Here is a 16822-nt window from a genome sequence, read left to right as displayed (position 1 = left end):
AATAATGTAGAATTGTACTGTTGAGCAGTTCATTGAGCAAGTTTAGCATGTAATTTAGAGTTTACCAAAAAAAATCTTTTTTTTTAACGCTGAGAATGTTAGATTAATTGATGGGAGCATAAAAAATATCACGAAACCAAACTGTTATCAAGAAATTACACAGCATTTCAACACAATTGGCTAGCCAAGCTAGTCTCTTCTTCATTTAATTTTTTTGAAGGAGTGATTTCGTAGTCCCTCATTATTTTTTTGTTGAAAATTCAGTAAAATGTGGCAACCAATTGGCTTGAAAATGCTTGCATGAAAAATGATTCAATTTTTGCCTGCATGCAAAATCTACTATTTCATTAGCAATTTCATCTTTTCTTTACAGAACGGTTACTTAATTTTTAGAATCTTTTGCCCTTATAATTGTTTTTATAATTTTTTAAAATTATAGCCTTGTCTTTTTACTTCGGCCAATTAAAAAGCAAAATGTCTTCTGGAATAATGCACTTGAGCTCAATTTTTATCTTCATTTTTAAAATCAATTTCTGAAGATCTGACTTGATGAGGCACTTGGAGTTATTTAAGCAAATCAAATAAGAGAGTTTCTGCTTTGTTAAGACAACGTAACCGAACTTTGTAGTCAAATCACCAACATACTGGAATTAGTAGTGCAACTGCTGTAATCGCTTAATAACTTTACTGTAAGTAATGTTTGCGCTTTTTACTTATACTGGGATTTTAATAGTTTTTGCCAACATTGCCACAAATGATTTCAAAAAAAGTTCTTTGAAAACATCAGAAACGCTAACATTGCTTCAGCATTTGGTTCAAAAAAGGCCATGACTCAATACAAATTTTAAAAAGCTGTACAAAAACATTTGAAATAAGCAAGGTTTTTGTCCTGTTCTCCATAGTGTGGAGAACTTCTAAAGTTTTTTGTCAGAAGCCTTTGAACTAACATGAACATCAAACTTGATATCTGCGGCATATTTTACAACTTGCAGCAATTTTTTAATCCCCAATTTTAACTGGGATCTGTTAACGTTAGACAATAATGATCAGTTTTGCGTTTATTCGAATTTTAGATATTTCAAAAAAATAAGGTGTTTAATTATTGTATTTAAAAAACAGTTTAAATTTCAAAGAGATTGAAGATAGTGAAGTAATGAAATAATAAAAAACACCTTTATTGCACGCACTGTAGAAGTTGTTTTTAACCTTCATGATCCCCATTTTCGAAATCGTGTTACCAATAATTCAAGGGTTTGCTGAATTTCTTAGTTTTTTTCGACTATCAGCACAGAGGAAGATGATTTTCAACTCTTGCATTAAAATATGTTCTAAATATACCATTATTTTGATCTCTGAGGATTCTATTGACAGAGAAAAATCACAAATTGAGGGTGTCTGCCCAGAGAAGTCTCAGGTCATGGGTCTCTTTGTAATGAGTACAACCGACACTTGGTAACCTTTTGCGAGCCAAAACACAAAATTAAATGTGAGTTCACTATTGTACATTAAAAGCACCAGTTATGATTATGAATGCTATTAAAACTATGTTCATGGCTCCTGGTAAGGCATGATCACCTTCTCAAGGTTTAAGAAAAAATACAAATTCAGCACTCACTGTTGAAGAGAAATGAAGAGCTATAGCTAAAATAATCTTTACAAAACCAAATATTACAAATATACATAGAAAAGCATCCCAAAGCAAAAAATTGAGTAGAATTTCAAGGATATAGGAGAGTTTTGAATTGTAGGAACGCTCGATATGAACACCTCTTTGACTAGCTTGAAAAAATATGTTTTTACAAATACAATTTGAATATTAACGAAAAAACTGTTTGAAAATCTAACTTTTTTCACAAGCTATCTAAGTCAAAATTGTTTTTGACTTGCATCCCAGTGATATAGGCGAACTTTGGTTTGTATTAACACTAGACTTGAACAATTCTTTGACTAGCTTGAAGAAAAAATTTAATAGAACAATTAATTAAACTCACCGTAAATTAATTACACTATTTTTTTTCTTTACTTTGTTACAAGCTTAGGTTTCTATTTGAGATCTAACCACCAGTTGTGTAGGTGGCACCAACAGTTTTATGTTTGAAACAGTCAAAATTTTATTTGAACCACCTACCCCGCAAACGTTTCATTTTTCTTTTGAACTTCAAGTTACAGCTTATCTTTTGTGAGACCTAATACATAAGCATGGGTCTTATTTGGAAATAAAACCCTCAGTTCTTACTTCTATTATGGGATGTTTTGTAAATCAGTGAACTTCAAGAACAGAAACCGATTCTTTGAACTGGCAGAGAAACCCGAGACTTGGTTTTTCTCTGCCCAGAGAGGCTCTATGTCTTGAGGGTGAATTTCACGAATTTCAACTGCTGATGATTTTTTGAAAGAAAACGTGTAATTGGGTACCAAATTCGTAAGAGAGTTGTCCTCATTCAAAAAAAACATGGGAGCTTCTTGATGTCAACCTTAACTCTGCTCTGAGAGACCCAAGACTTGGATTCTGCGCTGCCCGTACAAATCTTAGTCTTGGCTTCTCTCTCTCTCTCTCTCTCTCTCTCTCTCTCTCTCTCTCTCTGCCCACATAGGTCTCAAATCTTGGCTCCGCTACCCATGTCTTGTCATCTCTCTGTCAAGACTTGGCCTCCGGAAAATCTCTGAATCAGGCCTGATGGGCTCTGGGGGGTCGGTACGAAAAGCTTTTTGTGGATGAATAGACGAATGAAAACTTGATCCAAAATGACTCTTTCGAGGTATGATGCGACAAGTTTTTTTTGAAAACAACAAGAGTGCTTGTTTGATATTTTTCAGAATTACATCTGCAGATGTTTTATGCTTTTCTTAGGCTAATGTTTGCTAAAAATCAGGTTTGAATGGATAGCGAGAAAGCCTCTAGGCTAAATTAAACCATTCAAAGCCAGCTTTCAAAAGCAGTAGCCTGATTTGTCTAACCTTGAACGCAGTAATTTCCAATGTCAGTAAGTTCTTAATCTAATGATGCTGAGTGATAAAAAAATAAGAGAGAATTGTACTGTTGAGCGATTCATTGAGCAAGTTTAGCTTGTATTTTCGGGTTTACCAAAAAAAATGTGTTCAGCTCTTAACTACGTGAATGTTAGATTAATTGATGAGAGCATAAAAAATATCACGAAACTAAACTGTTATCACGGAATTACACACAACTTCAACACAATTGTCTAGCCAAGCTAATCTCTTCTTCATTTAATTTTTTCGAAAGAAGGATTTCGTAGTCCCTCTTTATTTTTTTTGTTGAACATTTAGTATAAAATGTGGCAACAAATTGGCTTGAAAATGCTTGCATGAAAAATCCTTCAATTTTTGCCTGCATGCAAAATCTACTATTTCAATGGCAGTTTCATCTTTTCTTTACAGAACGGTTATTTAACTTTTAGAATCATTAGCCCTTCAAAATTTTTATAATTTTTGAAAAATTTGGCTCAATTGTTATCTTCATTTTTAAAATCAATTTCTGAAGATCTGACTTGATGAGGCACTTGGAGTTATTTGGGAAAAATAAATAAGAGAGTTTCTGCTTTGTTAAGACAACCGAACTTTGTAGTCAAATCACCAACATATTGGAATTAGTAGTGCAACTGTTGCAATCGCTTAATAACCTTACAGCAAATAATATTTGCGCTTTTTTACTTAGGCTGGGATTTTAATAGTTTTTTGCCAACATAGCCACAAATGATTTCAAAAAAGTTCTTTGAAAACATCAAAAACGCTAACATTGCTTCAGCATTTGGTTCACAATAGGTCATGATTCAATATAAATGTTAAAAAGCTGTACAAAAAAATTTGAAATAAGCAAGATTTATATCATGTTCTCGATAACCTGGAGAACTTCTAAGGTTTTTATCGGGAGCTTTTGAACTATCCTGAACATCAAACTTGATATCTGCGGCACATTTTACAACTTGCAGCTATTTTAAATCCCCAATTTTAACTTGGATCTGTTAACGTCAGACAATAATGATCAGTTTTGTGTTTATTCGAATTTGAAATGTTTCAAAAAAGTAAGGTGTTTAAGTATTGTATTTCAAAAAAAGATTAAGTTTCAAGGACATTGAAGATAGTGAAGTATTGAAATAATGTTAAATAACTTTATTGCACGCACTGTAGAAGTTGTTTTTTAATCTTAATGATCCCCATTTTCTAAATCGTGTTATTTATATTTCAACTGTTTGCTGGATGGATTTCTTAGTTTTTTTTCTTCTATCGGTACAGAGGGAGATGATTTTCAACTCTTGCATTGAAATATGTTCTAAATATACAATTATTTTGATCTCTGAGGTTTCTATTGACAGAGAAAAATCACAACTTGAGGGTGTCTGCCCAGAGAAATCCCAGGTCATGGATCTCTTTGTAATGAGTACAACCGACACTTGGTAACCTCTTGCGAGGCAAAACACAAAATTAAATGTGAGTTCATTATTGTACAATAAAAGCACCAGTTATGATTATGAATGCTATTAAAACTATGTTCATGGCTCCTGGTAAGGCATGATCACCTTCTCAAGGTTTAAGAAAAAATACAAATTCAGCACTCACTGGTGAAGAGAAATGAAGAGCTATAGCAGAAATAATCTTTACAATACCAAATATTACAAATATACATAGAAAAGCATCCCAAAGCAAAAAATTGAATAGGATTTTAAAGATATAGGAGAGCTTTGAAATACAAATACAATTTGAAAATTAACGAAAAAACCGTTTGAAATTCTAACTTTTTTCACAAGCTATCTAAGTCAAAATTGTTTTTGACTTGCGTCCCAATGATATAGGGGAACTTTGGTTTGTATTAACACTAGACTTGAACAACTCTTTGACTAGCTTGAAGAAAAAATTTAATAGAACAATTAATTAAACTCATCGTAAATTAATTACACTATTTTTTTCCTTACTTTGTTAAAAGCTTAGGTTTCTATTTTGAGATCTAACCACCAGTTGTGTAGATGGCACCAACAGTTTGATGTGTGAAACAGTCAAAATACTATTTGATTCACCTACCCCGCAAAGTTTGCGTTTCTCTTTTGAACTTCAAATTACAGCTTATTTTTTGTGAGACCTAATACGTAAGCATGGGTCTTATTTGGAAATAAAACTCTCAGTTTTTACTTCTAATATGAGGATATTTTGTAAATCAGTGAACTTCAAGAGAAAAAACCGATTCCATGACTTGGCAGAGAAAACCGAGACTTGGATTTTCTCTGCCCAGAGAGGCCCTATGTCTTGGGGTGAATTTCACGAATTTCACCCGTTGGTGATTTTTTTGACAGAAAACGAGTAATTGGGTACCAAATTTGAAAGAGAGTTGTCCTCATTCAGTTAAAAATTATCGGAGCTTCATGATGTTAACCTTAACTCAAATCTTAGTCTTGGCTTCTCTCTCTCTCTCTCTCTCTCTCTCTCTCTCTCTCTCTCTGCCCACAGAGGTCTCAAATCTTGGCTCCGCTACCCATGTCTTGTCATCTCTCTGTCAAGACTTGGCCTCTGAAAAATCTCTGAATCATGCCTGATGGGCTCTGGGGGTTCGGTACGAAAAGCTTTTTGTGGATGAAGAGACGAATGAAAACTTGATCCAAAATGGCTCTTTCAAGGTATGATGCGACAAGTTTTTGAAACCAACAAGAGTGCTTGTCTAACATTTTTCTGAATTACATCTACATATGTTTTATGTTTTTCTTAGACTAATGTTTTCTAAAAATCAGGTTTGAATGGATAGCGAGAAAGCCTCTAGGCTAAATTAAACCATTCAAAGCCAGCTTTCAAAAGCAGTAGTCTGTTTTGTCTAACCTTGAAAGCAGTAATTTCCAATGTCAGTAATTTTTTAATCTAATAATGCTGATTGATTAAAAAATAATGTAGAATTGTACTGTTGAGCAGTTCATTGAGCAAGTTTAGCATGTAATTTAGAGTTTACCAAAAAAAAATCTTTTTTTTTAATGCTGAGAATGTTAGATTAATTGATGGGAGCATTAAAAATATCTCGAAACTAAACTGTTATCAAGAAATTACACAGCATTTCAACACAATTGGCTAGCCAAGCTAGTCTCTTCTTCATTTAATTTTTTTGAAGGAGTGGTTTCGTAGTCCCTCATTATTTTTTTGTTGAAAATTCAGTAAAATGTGGCAACCAATTGGCTTGAAAATGCTTGCATGAAAAATGATTCAATTTTCGCCTGCATGCAAAATCTACTATTTCATTAGCAATTTCATCTTTTCTTTACAGAACGGTTACTTAATTTTTAGAATCTTTTGCCCTTATAATTGTTTTTATAATTTTTTAAAATTATAGCCTTGTCTTTTTACCTCGTCCAATTAAAAAGCAAATTGTCTTCTGGAACTGTGCACTTGAGCTCAATTGTTATCTTCATTTTTAAAAATCATTTTCTGAAGATCTGACTTGATGAGACACTTGGAGTTATTTAAGCAAATCAAATAAGAGAGTTTCTGCTTTGTTAAGACAACGTAACCGAACTTTGTAGTCAAATCACCAACATACTGGAATTAGTAGTGCAACTGCTGTAATCGCTTAATAACTTTACAGTAAGTAATGTTTGCGCTTTTTACTTATACAGGGATTTTAATAGTTTTTTGCCAACGTAGCCACAAATGATTTGAAAAAAGTTCTTTGAAAACATCAAGAACGCTTACACTGCTTTAGCATTTGGTTCACAAAATGCCATGACTCAATATAAATAATAAAAAGCTGTACAAAGAAATGGAAATAAACAAGGTTTATCTCCTGTTCTCGATAGTCTGGAGAACTTCTAAAGTTTTTATCGGGGGCCTTTGAACTAACCTGAAAATCAAACTTGATATCTGCGGCACATTTTACAACTTGCAGCAATTTTTTAATCTCCAATTTTAACTAGGATCAGTTAAAGTCAGACAATAATGATCAGTTTTGCGTTTATTCGAATTTGAGATATTTCAAAAAGTAAGGTGTTTAAAGATTGTATTTAAAAAAAGTTTAAATTTCAAGGACATTGAAGATAGTGAAGTAATGAAATAATGTTAAATAACTTTATTGCACGCACTGTAGAAATTGTTTTTTTATCTTCATGATCCCCATTTTCGAAATCGTGTTATTTACAATTCAAGTGTTTGCTGGATTTCTTAGTTTTTTTTCTTCTATCAGTACAGAGGGAGATGATTTTCGACTCTTGCATTAAAATATGTTCTAAATATACAATTAATGAGATCCGTTGTATTTTAACATGCTAACGCTTTTTCAAAACTGTTTTAACAAATATTATTGCTATTGTTGTTGAGAAAACCATCAACTAACAGGTAGAGACATCAAAAGAATCCACAGAGCAAAGTTAGGTAGAAAATTTTCGAAGTTTTTCTCACTTTTAAGACTGACTCATATAGTGATTTTAGAAGTTGCAAAAACCTCACTAAATTTTAATTGGCCTTCAAAATCTTGCTTTTTTTCTTCCCGTAAATCGTCTTTTAAAGAAGAAGAAGAGAAAATTGCAGCCCAATTTTGTTCTCCAATATCAAACGAAATTGAATTCATGGACTTGTTTGTGACTCTTTTAAATTTAAACGATCAGTCATTAGCCTTTCGATTTATCATTAAAATACGCAGTATTTTGCAGCAGTATTTTTAGGTAGATTATTCATCTTTGCTTACGCTTTTTCTCTCAGAACTGTAAGAGATTTATTGTCCATCTTGCCAATATCTTTTAAGTTGCGTATCAAAAGAGGCAGTAGTTGTATTTTGTCGTAAACAGTTGTTGTCGCAGTTCCTGATCTTCAATGCCAATTAAATGGGGAACAATTGACAGCTTAAAAACATATGGCTCTAGACTTTCAGTCTTCGTAGCGTGAAACTTTCTTTGCCAGCCAGTGTTATTTATTTTAAATAATACAAATATAATTTGAATTTTTCATAACAGTTGACTTCATAAAAATCAGTTCTTCTGCTCTTGAATTCCCCTGTGGGGCAGGTTTTAAAATTTATTGTTTACTGTTAAAGAATTTTGGTTGTTTTCAAATTTTTGAAAACAAAAGTTTGTTGTTTTTTTTGGGCTTCTAGATAGGAAGAGTCGCCATAGTCTTCCACATTAATATTGAAAGAAAAAAATTCCCACTCAGTTTTTTTGCACATCTCCTAGCAAAATTTTAGCAACCTCTTACGAACTTACTAAACTGTCAATTTTTATTAAGTGTTTCTCGATTGAAGAAAGAAGAAATAACTTGATGTTCCTGTCGTCCTTGGATTTATAGCTTTTTTTCATAGCAAAAAAAATCAATCATGTCTAAAATATGAACTTCAATTTAGTTTGGCTTGTAAATTTTTCTTACAAAAATGAATTAACTTGGAAAAGTACTTGAGATCTATGCAAATTTTTCCACACTCGGATCTATTTGAGGGAGTGTAACTGAAAAATGTTGACTTTATAAAACAAAAGCTGTTCCATTCCCAGACCAAAATCACCTCTGATCAAACTCACTTGAGTGTGCACCTGTTCATTCTGCGTTCAAAATTACTTACGTGGACGATTCTGATCAGAGACGGTTTTGAGCGCGGGATAGTCTGATCAGAGACGACTTCTAGTGTACGTGAGTCTGATTAGAGCACACAAAAAAACTTATCTTTTGCCGTTTAACAAAATATTTACTGTATTCCATTTGCTCTGATCAGATCCAAGAGGTTCAGCTGATAACAAGACCCGGTCCCCTTTAAGAAAAGGTATTGAAAAGACGCGATCATTGAGAAGACGCTTTATGCAAATCCACCCTTTTTCAGCTGTCGTTCACAAATCTTGCGGCGATGACCTGCAGAAAAATGCAACAAGTAAAATTGGAAAATCTTTTGGCAAGAAAAGAATTAGCTCAGTTGAGTCTCATCAGAGACGGTTTCCAACATACTTGGAGGGGGGTCTGATAGAAAGTTGGTCTCTAACGCCCTTGAGTCTGGTCAGAGTTTCAATCGCTGTTGAGTCTGATTGAGGGCTCCAATGTGGATTCGATCATACCGGAGTCTGATCAGAGGCGGGCGCGTTCCGTGATTTTCACCTGTGTTACTCTCTACTAAAGAGGGAAGGTGGAAATGATTCCATTTTGATCTTTGCGCTCATGAGTAACGACTTCCCGGGTTGAAGTTTCTTTGATTTCATACAATGATCTTATATGATTTCATACTGTCCATACCTGATTTCTTAGTACGATCCTTGTATGAAACCAAAGAAATCATATATGATCCTTGTATCAAAACCAAGAAATCATATATGATCCTAGTACGAATACCAAGAATCTTACATTTTTTGAAAATCTTTAACCATTTATGTTTTTTTGTTTTTATTCAGTAGGGCATCGCCTATATGATACCCCGGCATCACATTGTGATCCGCCAAAAGACCCTAACGTACAATATCAATTGAAAGTTGGGCACTAAAAAAAGAGTAAGTCCAAACAGATAACAAAATTTTTGACATACTCTGAAGCCAGTTTATACATATAAATGCTCATTTATAAAAAACTAATCAAGAAAAAAATTGCATATCACGTCAAATTCGTTTTCTGAATACCTTTAAACCACAAAGTTATTCTTTTAGCGCACACAAAAAATCAAATGTGGATTGCAAATGCGATATAGTAATTTACTAAGTCCTCTGACTACATTATACGAGAATTTGTGGCACCCGTCAATGTATTATGTGTCATATATGACCTTGTATGATATCCAAGAAATTTTTTCATTTCAATGGAAAATCAAAATTATGCAGTTTGTAGTCTTTGAACTTTTTTGTATGATCCCTGTATGATTTCTAGGAAATCATATATGGTCCTTGTATGACTACCAAGAACTCATACAAATCATATATGACCTAGTATGATTACTAAGAATCATATATGACCTTGTACGAAATCAAAGAAAGTTGTATGATCGTTGACCCGGGTTTTGTTAACACCAGTACACAAAATATCATTTTAATGATATTTTTCTTTTGACGCGCTAGGTCAATAATTAGATGTTTTCAGACTTTCGTGCATTCATTCATCCTTTTAAAACGTGTAATTTTGAATGCACGACACCCCTTGGTACGTTCATTTTAATCTGGACATATCAACTTTAAGTCTGAGAGCTCCGCCTGGGTATTGCAGAAAAGAAACCGTTCTTTTTTTAAAAAAAATGTGGTATCTTTGCGTAATTACAAAACCCAAATGAGCTGTAACTCAAGTTGAAAGGTCAACCATATGAAAGAAAAACAGATAAGGTTGAGGTGGGGATATTGCCTCAATTATGTTGTCTATATCGCGAGCAAATTCGACCCAAAGTATTTTCATAAGTCAACGCATAGTCTTTTTCTATCCAATGATCTTTTCCTCAGTTAACGTAATGTTTTATGAACAGATCAGACAAAGTCTAATGTAAAAAAAGTCAGGTCTTTGCGAGAATAACAGAAAGAGTATAAATATGTTCTTCCTTTCCGATCCTCACCCGTTTTTTTCAGAGTTCACAACTGAGTTTCTGGTGCACAGCAATGACACAGTTTATGAGTGGTATCGTGTGTCTCTTGCTCGCTCAACTCTACACCAACCACCAGATCCAAACAATACTGATGGTAAATAAAATCTTGGGGTTCGTCTCATTGATGCACCCCACAAAAGTATAGCCTCATTCATGCCCCAAATTATAGCCCTCACTGTTTACCAGAATTGCGGGGGCTATACGTTAAATGACCACTAAGCGGGTGAGGGGGAGCTATAATGAAAAAGACTCTATTCTCCATGCACAAGCTTAGCTATTATATCTCTAGCATTTTTGCCTTGCTACGTCGAGAATACTTAAGCACGGCCCAGTGAAACGAAACTTGATACACCTTGCCAAGACATTCAAGATCTTGACAGTCTTGATTAAATATGTTTCTTATCACGGCTAACAAGTTTCATGTCACTCGGGGATCCTTGGCACAGGAATCACCGGAGCCGAATTGTTCCTTTGCCAGTTTTTTCTAAATTACTTCTTATCTGGTTCAGGGATTTTGCCCATTTCCTCTGCTGAAAATAGGATAGAAAATGCGGTCACCATTTTCCGCTATTAAATTGGAGATAAGCGATGACACTCCCGAAGTCCACACATATTTCCCATTAATTCCTTCCATCGTTAAATTGCACAGAGAAGTGGAGAGCTGACACTGAGGAATTCCGGCTCCATAATATTTCATTCCACTCCAATTTAGGATGATCCAGATTTAAATCAATGTGTCAACTGACAAAATTGAGTGGTCGTATATTTACCTACGATATCATAGATCGAAGAACCCTGAGGCAGATAAGGGAAAAAAATTCAACATTTTTTTATCTTTTCGAAGAAAACGCACGACGATATGAAATCAATTTGCCGGCGAGTATAACACACTATAAACAACTGCTGAAGTATGTATATCAAATTTTGAATTTTCTTACGGAAAAACGCCGGTTTCTTACGTTTCAAACGTTGAATAGGGATAATTTCTTTCCTTTTTAATCGAAACATTCTGAAAATTTCTAAGATATAGAACCGAATATATCGATGTTATCGGAGTTCTGAAGCATTTTTGGCCATCTTCTGGTCATCGCAAATGAGGACCAAAAATGACATTAGGAGTGTTAAGAATGACCCAAAAACTCATTACATCAAAATGAAAAATGAGCAAACGAAAAAAATATACGTTACATCAATCTCCTTACTTCCTTATTTTCCTCAATTTTCCTTAAAAGTCCCCAATTTTTAATCAGTTTTCTTATTAATCTTAGAAATATTATCAAGTACCCTGTTTTCAGACTCAGTTTACAGAAAATAATGATGGCTTTCATTTGGAGCAACAACGAAATGATTAGTATTGAAAAGCAGACAACTGCATATAAATTTGTAAGTTAATACAAACAGAAACTGTTGTGACCAGAAATAAATTAGGCGTCGTGATAAGCCAAAAGTGAAAGACAATGCACGGATATCAAAGAATATGACAGCTTAACTAACTTCAATGTCAGTCAAGGGGATGACTCAATCTGTGCTGAGAACGCAACAGAAGTTAAGCATAAAGAAACATTTTTTTGTTCAAAGTATTGTTCCATAGAATTGGAGATGAGTATTGATTTTTTGAAAAAGGGATTTTTCTTGTACTGGGCCCTATCTGACTCTGAAAATAGCTATTACCCTTCAACAACGGCTGCTCTCCAAAATTTTATCATTTGTGATGATGGAAGAAGCTTTACGCCACGCCGTTCAAATTAGCGTTTTCAAATCTGTCCGGATCTTAAGCTTCTGCAGTTTAATTTTCTAGCTGTATATCTACAAAGTCTTTAACGTTTTATTGCAGTTTCAGTTTAAAATAATTTGCTAACCTTTGTCTTTTCCATGTCAAATTGGATTGGATTTGCTTTGCTACAAATCACACAGGACGGGATTATTTTGTGTACACCAGTTGAATCTGATGGGAAAACATATCGAAATCATTGATATATTCCTACAAGCTAGTTATGCAAAACTGTTTACTAGCAAACTGCTTAATTTGTAGTTTACTGTTTGTGCTCACGATTTGAAATATCACCAGCTTGGGTTGGAAAGAGTTGAATTGCAGCCCATGTAAATTGTAGAGCCGGAGTACATCTTTTGTTAGTTTTATTATCCTCTTTATCACTTCCTTCCATCAACCAAACAATTCAATTTTGTCTAGATTCTTGTAGGGTTCTCATTTTCGTTTGCCGTTTCTCAAAGCCGGTAAATACACTTTTCTGAAATTGTCCCTGTTGACATTGCAGTACGTTTGTCGAAGGAATTTTCCCTGATCAACAAAACTCCTCTAAGCACAGTTAATTTGGGAGACAAACAACACCAACGTTAGCAGTCAAAAATGATTTGGGATAAATGCGATTATCTGTTTACATCAAAACCGAATGATGCTAATGATCAATGTATGCCCGAAAATACCCACTGTGGTTGAGGGAGAATCATCCCTGACTGATTGGTTGCCAACACTGCCAAACTGTTTTCTTGCAAATTCTGACTAATGGCTTCCACATTCGTCCAAAGTGAGATTGAGCTGTTGATTTTAACTTCAATGTGATCCGTTGACGAGCTGAATGTTTTTCGGTCCTCTCTCTGTTTTATGTTGTGATATTCTCTCACATCTGCTCTCATCCCATTTCATAACGTTTTCACTATTTTTTGTCATCGGTTTCTCTATTCGATATAACTGCATTCAATTTAATGTTAGTATCCATTTTTTAAATTTTCTACATATGCATGGCTCCTACCTTTAGGTCACCACCAATTCAAATCGACGCCTTTTTTTAGTTCAAAAGGCCCGACAAAGTCTACTTCAAAAGTTGCAAAGGCTTTTGTAGCAAAAAAAAGTAATTATAAGTATTGTCCCATATGTAGCTGGACTATCTGCAGATTACTGTCTGTGCTCGGCCACAAGGTTGAGATACATTTTTTCTTCATTGAACGCAAGGCATTTATTGGTCTAAAAATCAGAATTGCCGATCAACACTGTTTCTGACATTTTCAGTCCCCTCGAGAAAACTGTTTTTTTGTACCCAAGACAAACTCAAACTCAACGAAATGCCATTTTATTTACTGGAAAATTGATTTTGTTAAATTGCTTCAACGGGGCAATCGGTTTCGCCTACGTCAAAACGATTAATGGGGTTGTGATCTAGTGGTCAGAGGCAATGAACAAGTTCCTTGCTTCGGCCATTCTGTTTCTGGTTGCTTCAACCTTGCCGGAACAGTAAGCCAGATGCTTCCTTTGAGTACCTCAAAAAACTTTCTCTGTTTTCAGTGACTAATCAGCTGTAAACACCGAAGACAGGTTATAGCTGTGAAAAGTTGTACACATCGAGTTTCTCAACAACTGAATTGGCCACAAACACTAATTGTCTGCATTGCGCACTATCCATCCATTGCAGCAATGTATTTAAGTTCAATCAAAAACTGCAATATTTTACTTCATGATGTTCATCTTTGACGATCTGACATTTCGTTCTCATTTTCAAGACCGCTGCGTGCAATTACAAGTACGGTATTGATGGATATCTGATCAGTGAGACTCTGCAATTTTTAATTACAAATGTCAAGTTGAATGAGAGTTCTTTATTTGCAAACATAGATAGACCAGAGCAAACATATTTGCTTCTGATGCGTCAGCAGAAAAAAGAAAATCATCTTTGTCCTTCACTGTTTGCAAGTATCCTCTATCGTTGCCGGTTTCAGATTTCAGATACAATAGGAAATTTAACTTTCCACTTTAGGACTTTCGCTAATCTGCAGGGCTTTTTTGTCCCAATGTTATTTGAAATCCTATTATTCTGCAGACATTGTACCATGTGAAAGCTCAAAGAACAAAATAAACCAATTGAATCAAACACCGAGAATACTAGTGACAGGACTTCCTTTGGTCTATTTGCGGATACAAGGACTATCATTAGCAACAATCCAATGGAAGCCAAAACAGATGATCCCTCTTGGTTTTGCTCAACATCATCTCGCTTGGTTTCAAATGTTAATTTGAAGTCTTCAAGTGTTGCTGCGTTGACTTCATCTTTGTTGCTCATCCATTGCTTCAGCTCACATCAAAATTCCGATAGAGTTTACAGCGGATTGATCACAACTATAGTCAATAGTTTCTTCCGGTTTTTCTAATACTTTTTTTTAAATCGTCCATATAGAGCTTGCTGTGAAATAGTTTTGCTGCGATAGGTAACTCTTCTTATCTATCGGCGCTCAGCCATTTGAGAGCGTAGTTTGCGCATGTTGTTGAATTTGTTGCTCTTAAATTGAAACTGGTAATCGAAAGCTTGCAACTGTTTGAAAAATATGGTCTGCAGACTAATATGATGCAGTCCCTGCCTGAATCACAATGGCATCAGTGCTGATGGTCTCGTACAAGTTTTGAAAATGGTTTCAATTAACCCATTCAAAAAATAGGTTGAGTTAGTACTTTGTCTTTCAAGCATATTAGTAAATATTTCGATGCCGTTTAGCGTTTGTGACCACTCTCGAATAAATTGTACTCATAGATGAGTTTTCTTTGTTTCATTTTCAGAAAAGTTGCAGTTATGGTATATTTTTCCAATGCTTCCGCCGGTCCAACCAAGAAAGCAGGTCTGTGCCTAATGCATTCTTTCATTTTCGTAGGTAATGATTGTGTGTGCTTGGGTCAGAATCACTGCAAAAAATTGAATCATTTTTACCAGGGCTTCCTTTTAGTATTTCAAGCGAAATGCATCATTCTCCACAAAAAAGTCAGCTTTATCTCAAGCTCAGATCTTTTCATTTTAAACTCCATATTCTTTAACGAATATTAGACAAAAACTCCAATGCAATGAGTTTCTCCGTTATCTTTGATTTATTAGTTCAGATTTTTGGTTTATTTCTTTATTTCGCGTACCCTTGGCTAACTGAGATCTTCTTCTATCTGCAGAGCAACAATTCCAAGCAAATTTTCTACATTGGTCTGCAGATATGATTGATTTTATTGACTTGAAACCTTTTTAGCAACAAATATATGACAACTAGATGGCCTTAAATAATTGTAAATTTTTTTGGTTGGTGATTGCCAGAAAAAAGGAAATCGTTTTCTTTTTCATGGAATTGTTCAAAGCTGTTGTTGATCTCTTGTACTTCTTGATAGAATATTTGATTTATCTGGGCCAATCATTAGCTTGAATTATGTATCCCAGTTGAAACGTTTAAGGAAATGAGTCGAAGACAATAATATAGGTCTACAAAGAGTTTTTTTAAAAAAAAGTGTTTAAACCTGAGTTTTAGTGTGGGTTCTTTCTTTGTCTTCACCAGTTGAAATATTAGTAGCGGTTCTCTGTAACTGCAAATTAGTTTTGGAAACAGGACAGAAAAAAAATTTTTGGACCAAGAATATTTTTCAATACAACGCTTAATAACATTTTGCTGCTCAATTTTTAGGTTGATGACAGAGTAACCGGTTATTTACAGCTAACGTCAGTGTATTTATTGTACTCTTTTTGCTGAATTAAAAAAAAGCCGTTTCCTGTGCTTGTGGATTTTATGTTCTTTAATGTATCACTGTTTTAGACCCTTTTATTCAATTATTCCGATGCTTTTATCTGTTACTAGAACTAAAACTATAATGAGAGTTCTTTATTTGCAAACATAGATAGACCAGAGCAAACATATTTGCTTCTGATGCGTCAGCAGAAAAAAGAAAATCATCTTTGTCCTTCACTGGTTGCAAGTATCCTCTATCGTTGCCGGTTTCAGATTTCAGATACAATAGGAAATTTAACTTTCCACTTTAGGACTTTTGCTAATCTGCAGGGCTTTTTTGTCCCAATGTTATTTGAAATCCTATTATTCTGCAGACATTGTACCATGTGAAGGCTCAAAGAACCAAATAAACCAATTGAATCAAACACCGAGAATACTATTGACAGGACTTCCTTTGGTCTATTTGCGGATACAAGGACTATCATTAGCAACAATCCAATGGAAGCCAAAACAGATGATCCCTCTTGGTTTTGTTCAACATCATCTCGCTTGGTTTCAAATGTTAATTTGAAGTCTTCAAGTGTTGCTGCGTTGACTTCATCTTTGTTGCTCATCCATTGCTTCAGCTCACATCAAAATTCCGATAGAGTTTACAGCGGATTGATCACAACTATAGTCAATAGTTTCTTCCGGTTTTTCTAATACTTTTTTTTAAATCGTCCGTATAGAGCTTGCTGGGAAATAGTTTTGCTGCGATAGGTAACTCTTCTTATCTATCGGTGCTCAGCCATTTGAGAGCGTAGTTTGCGCATGTTGTTGATC

The 16822-nt window shown here is 34.5% G+C and overlaps 2 protein-coding genes across 2 annotated transcripts in view; both read left to right on the top strand.

Moving 5' to 3' along the window:
• LOC142336089 (mothers against decapentaplegic homolog 1-like) overlaps positions 1 to 16822 on the top strand; it is a 536849-nt gene that overhangs the window by 406517 nt on the left and 113510 nt on the right. The gene's annotated exons all lie outside the window — the stretch shown is intronic.
• Positions 1 to 16822, top strand: part of LOC142336574 (uncharacterized) — a 76994-nt gene that overhangs the window by 23299 nt on the left and 36873 nt on the right. The window contains exon 3 of the mRNA XM_075385484.1: positions 10500 to 10610. Coding sequence (XP_075241599.1) covers positions 10500 to 10610 — 111 coding nt within the window. The remainder of the gene's footprint in view (positions 1 to 10499; positions 10611 to 16822) is intronic.

This window comes from Convolutriloba macropyga, chromosome 3, assembly GCF_964194025.1.
Source record: "Convolutriloba macropyga chromosome 3, txConMacr16.3, whole genome shotgun sequence".
Lineage (NCBI taxonomy): Eukaryota > Metazoa > Xenacoelomorpha > Acoela > Convolutidae > Convolutriloba > Convolutriloba macropyga.
Note: the sequence above shows the minus strand (reverse complement) of the source record. Positions and strands in the feature narration are given on the sequence as shown.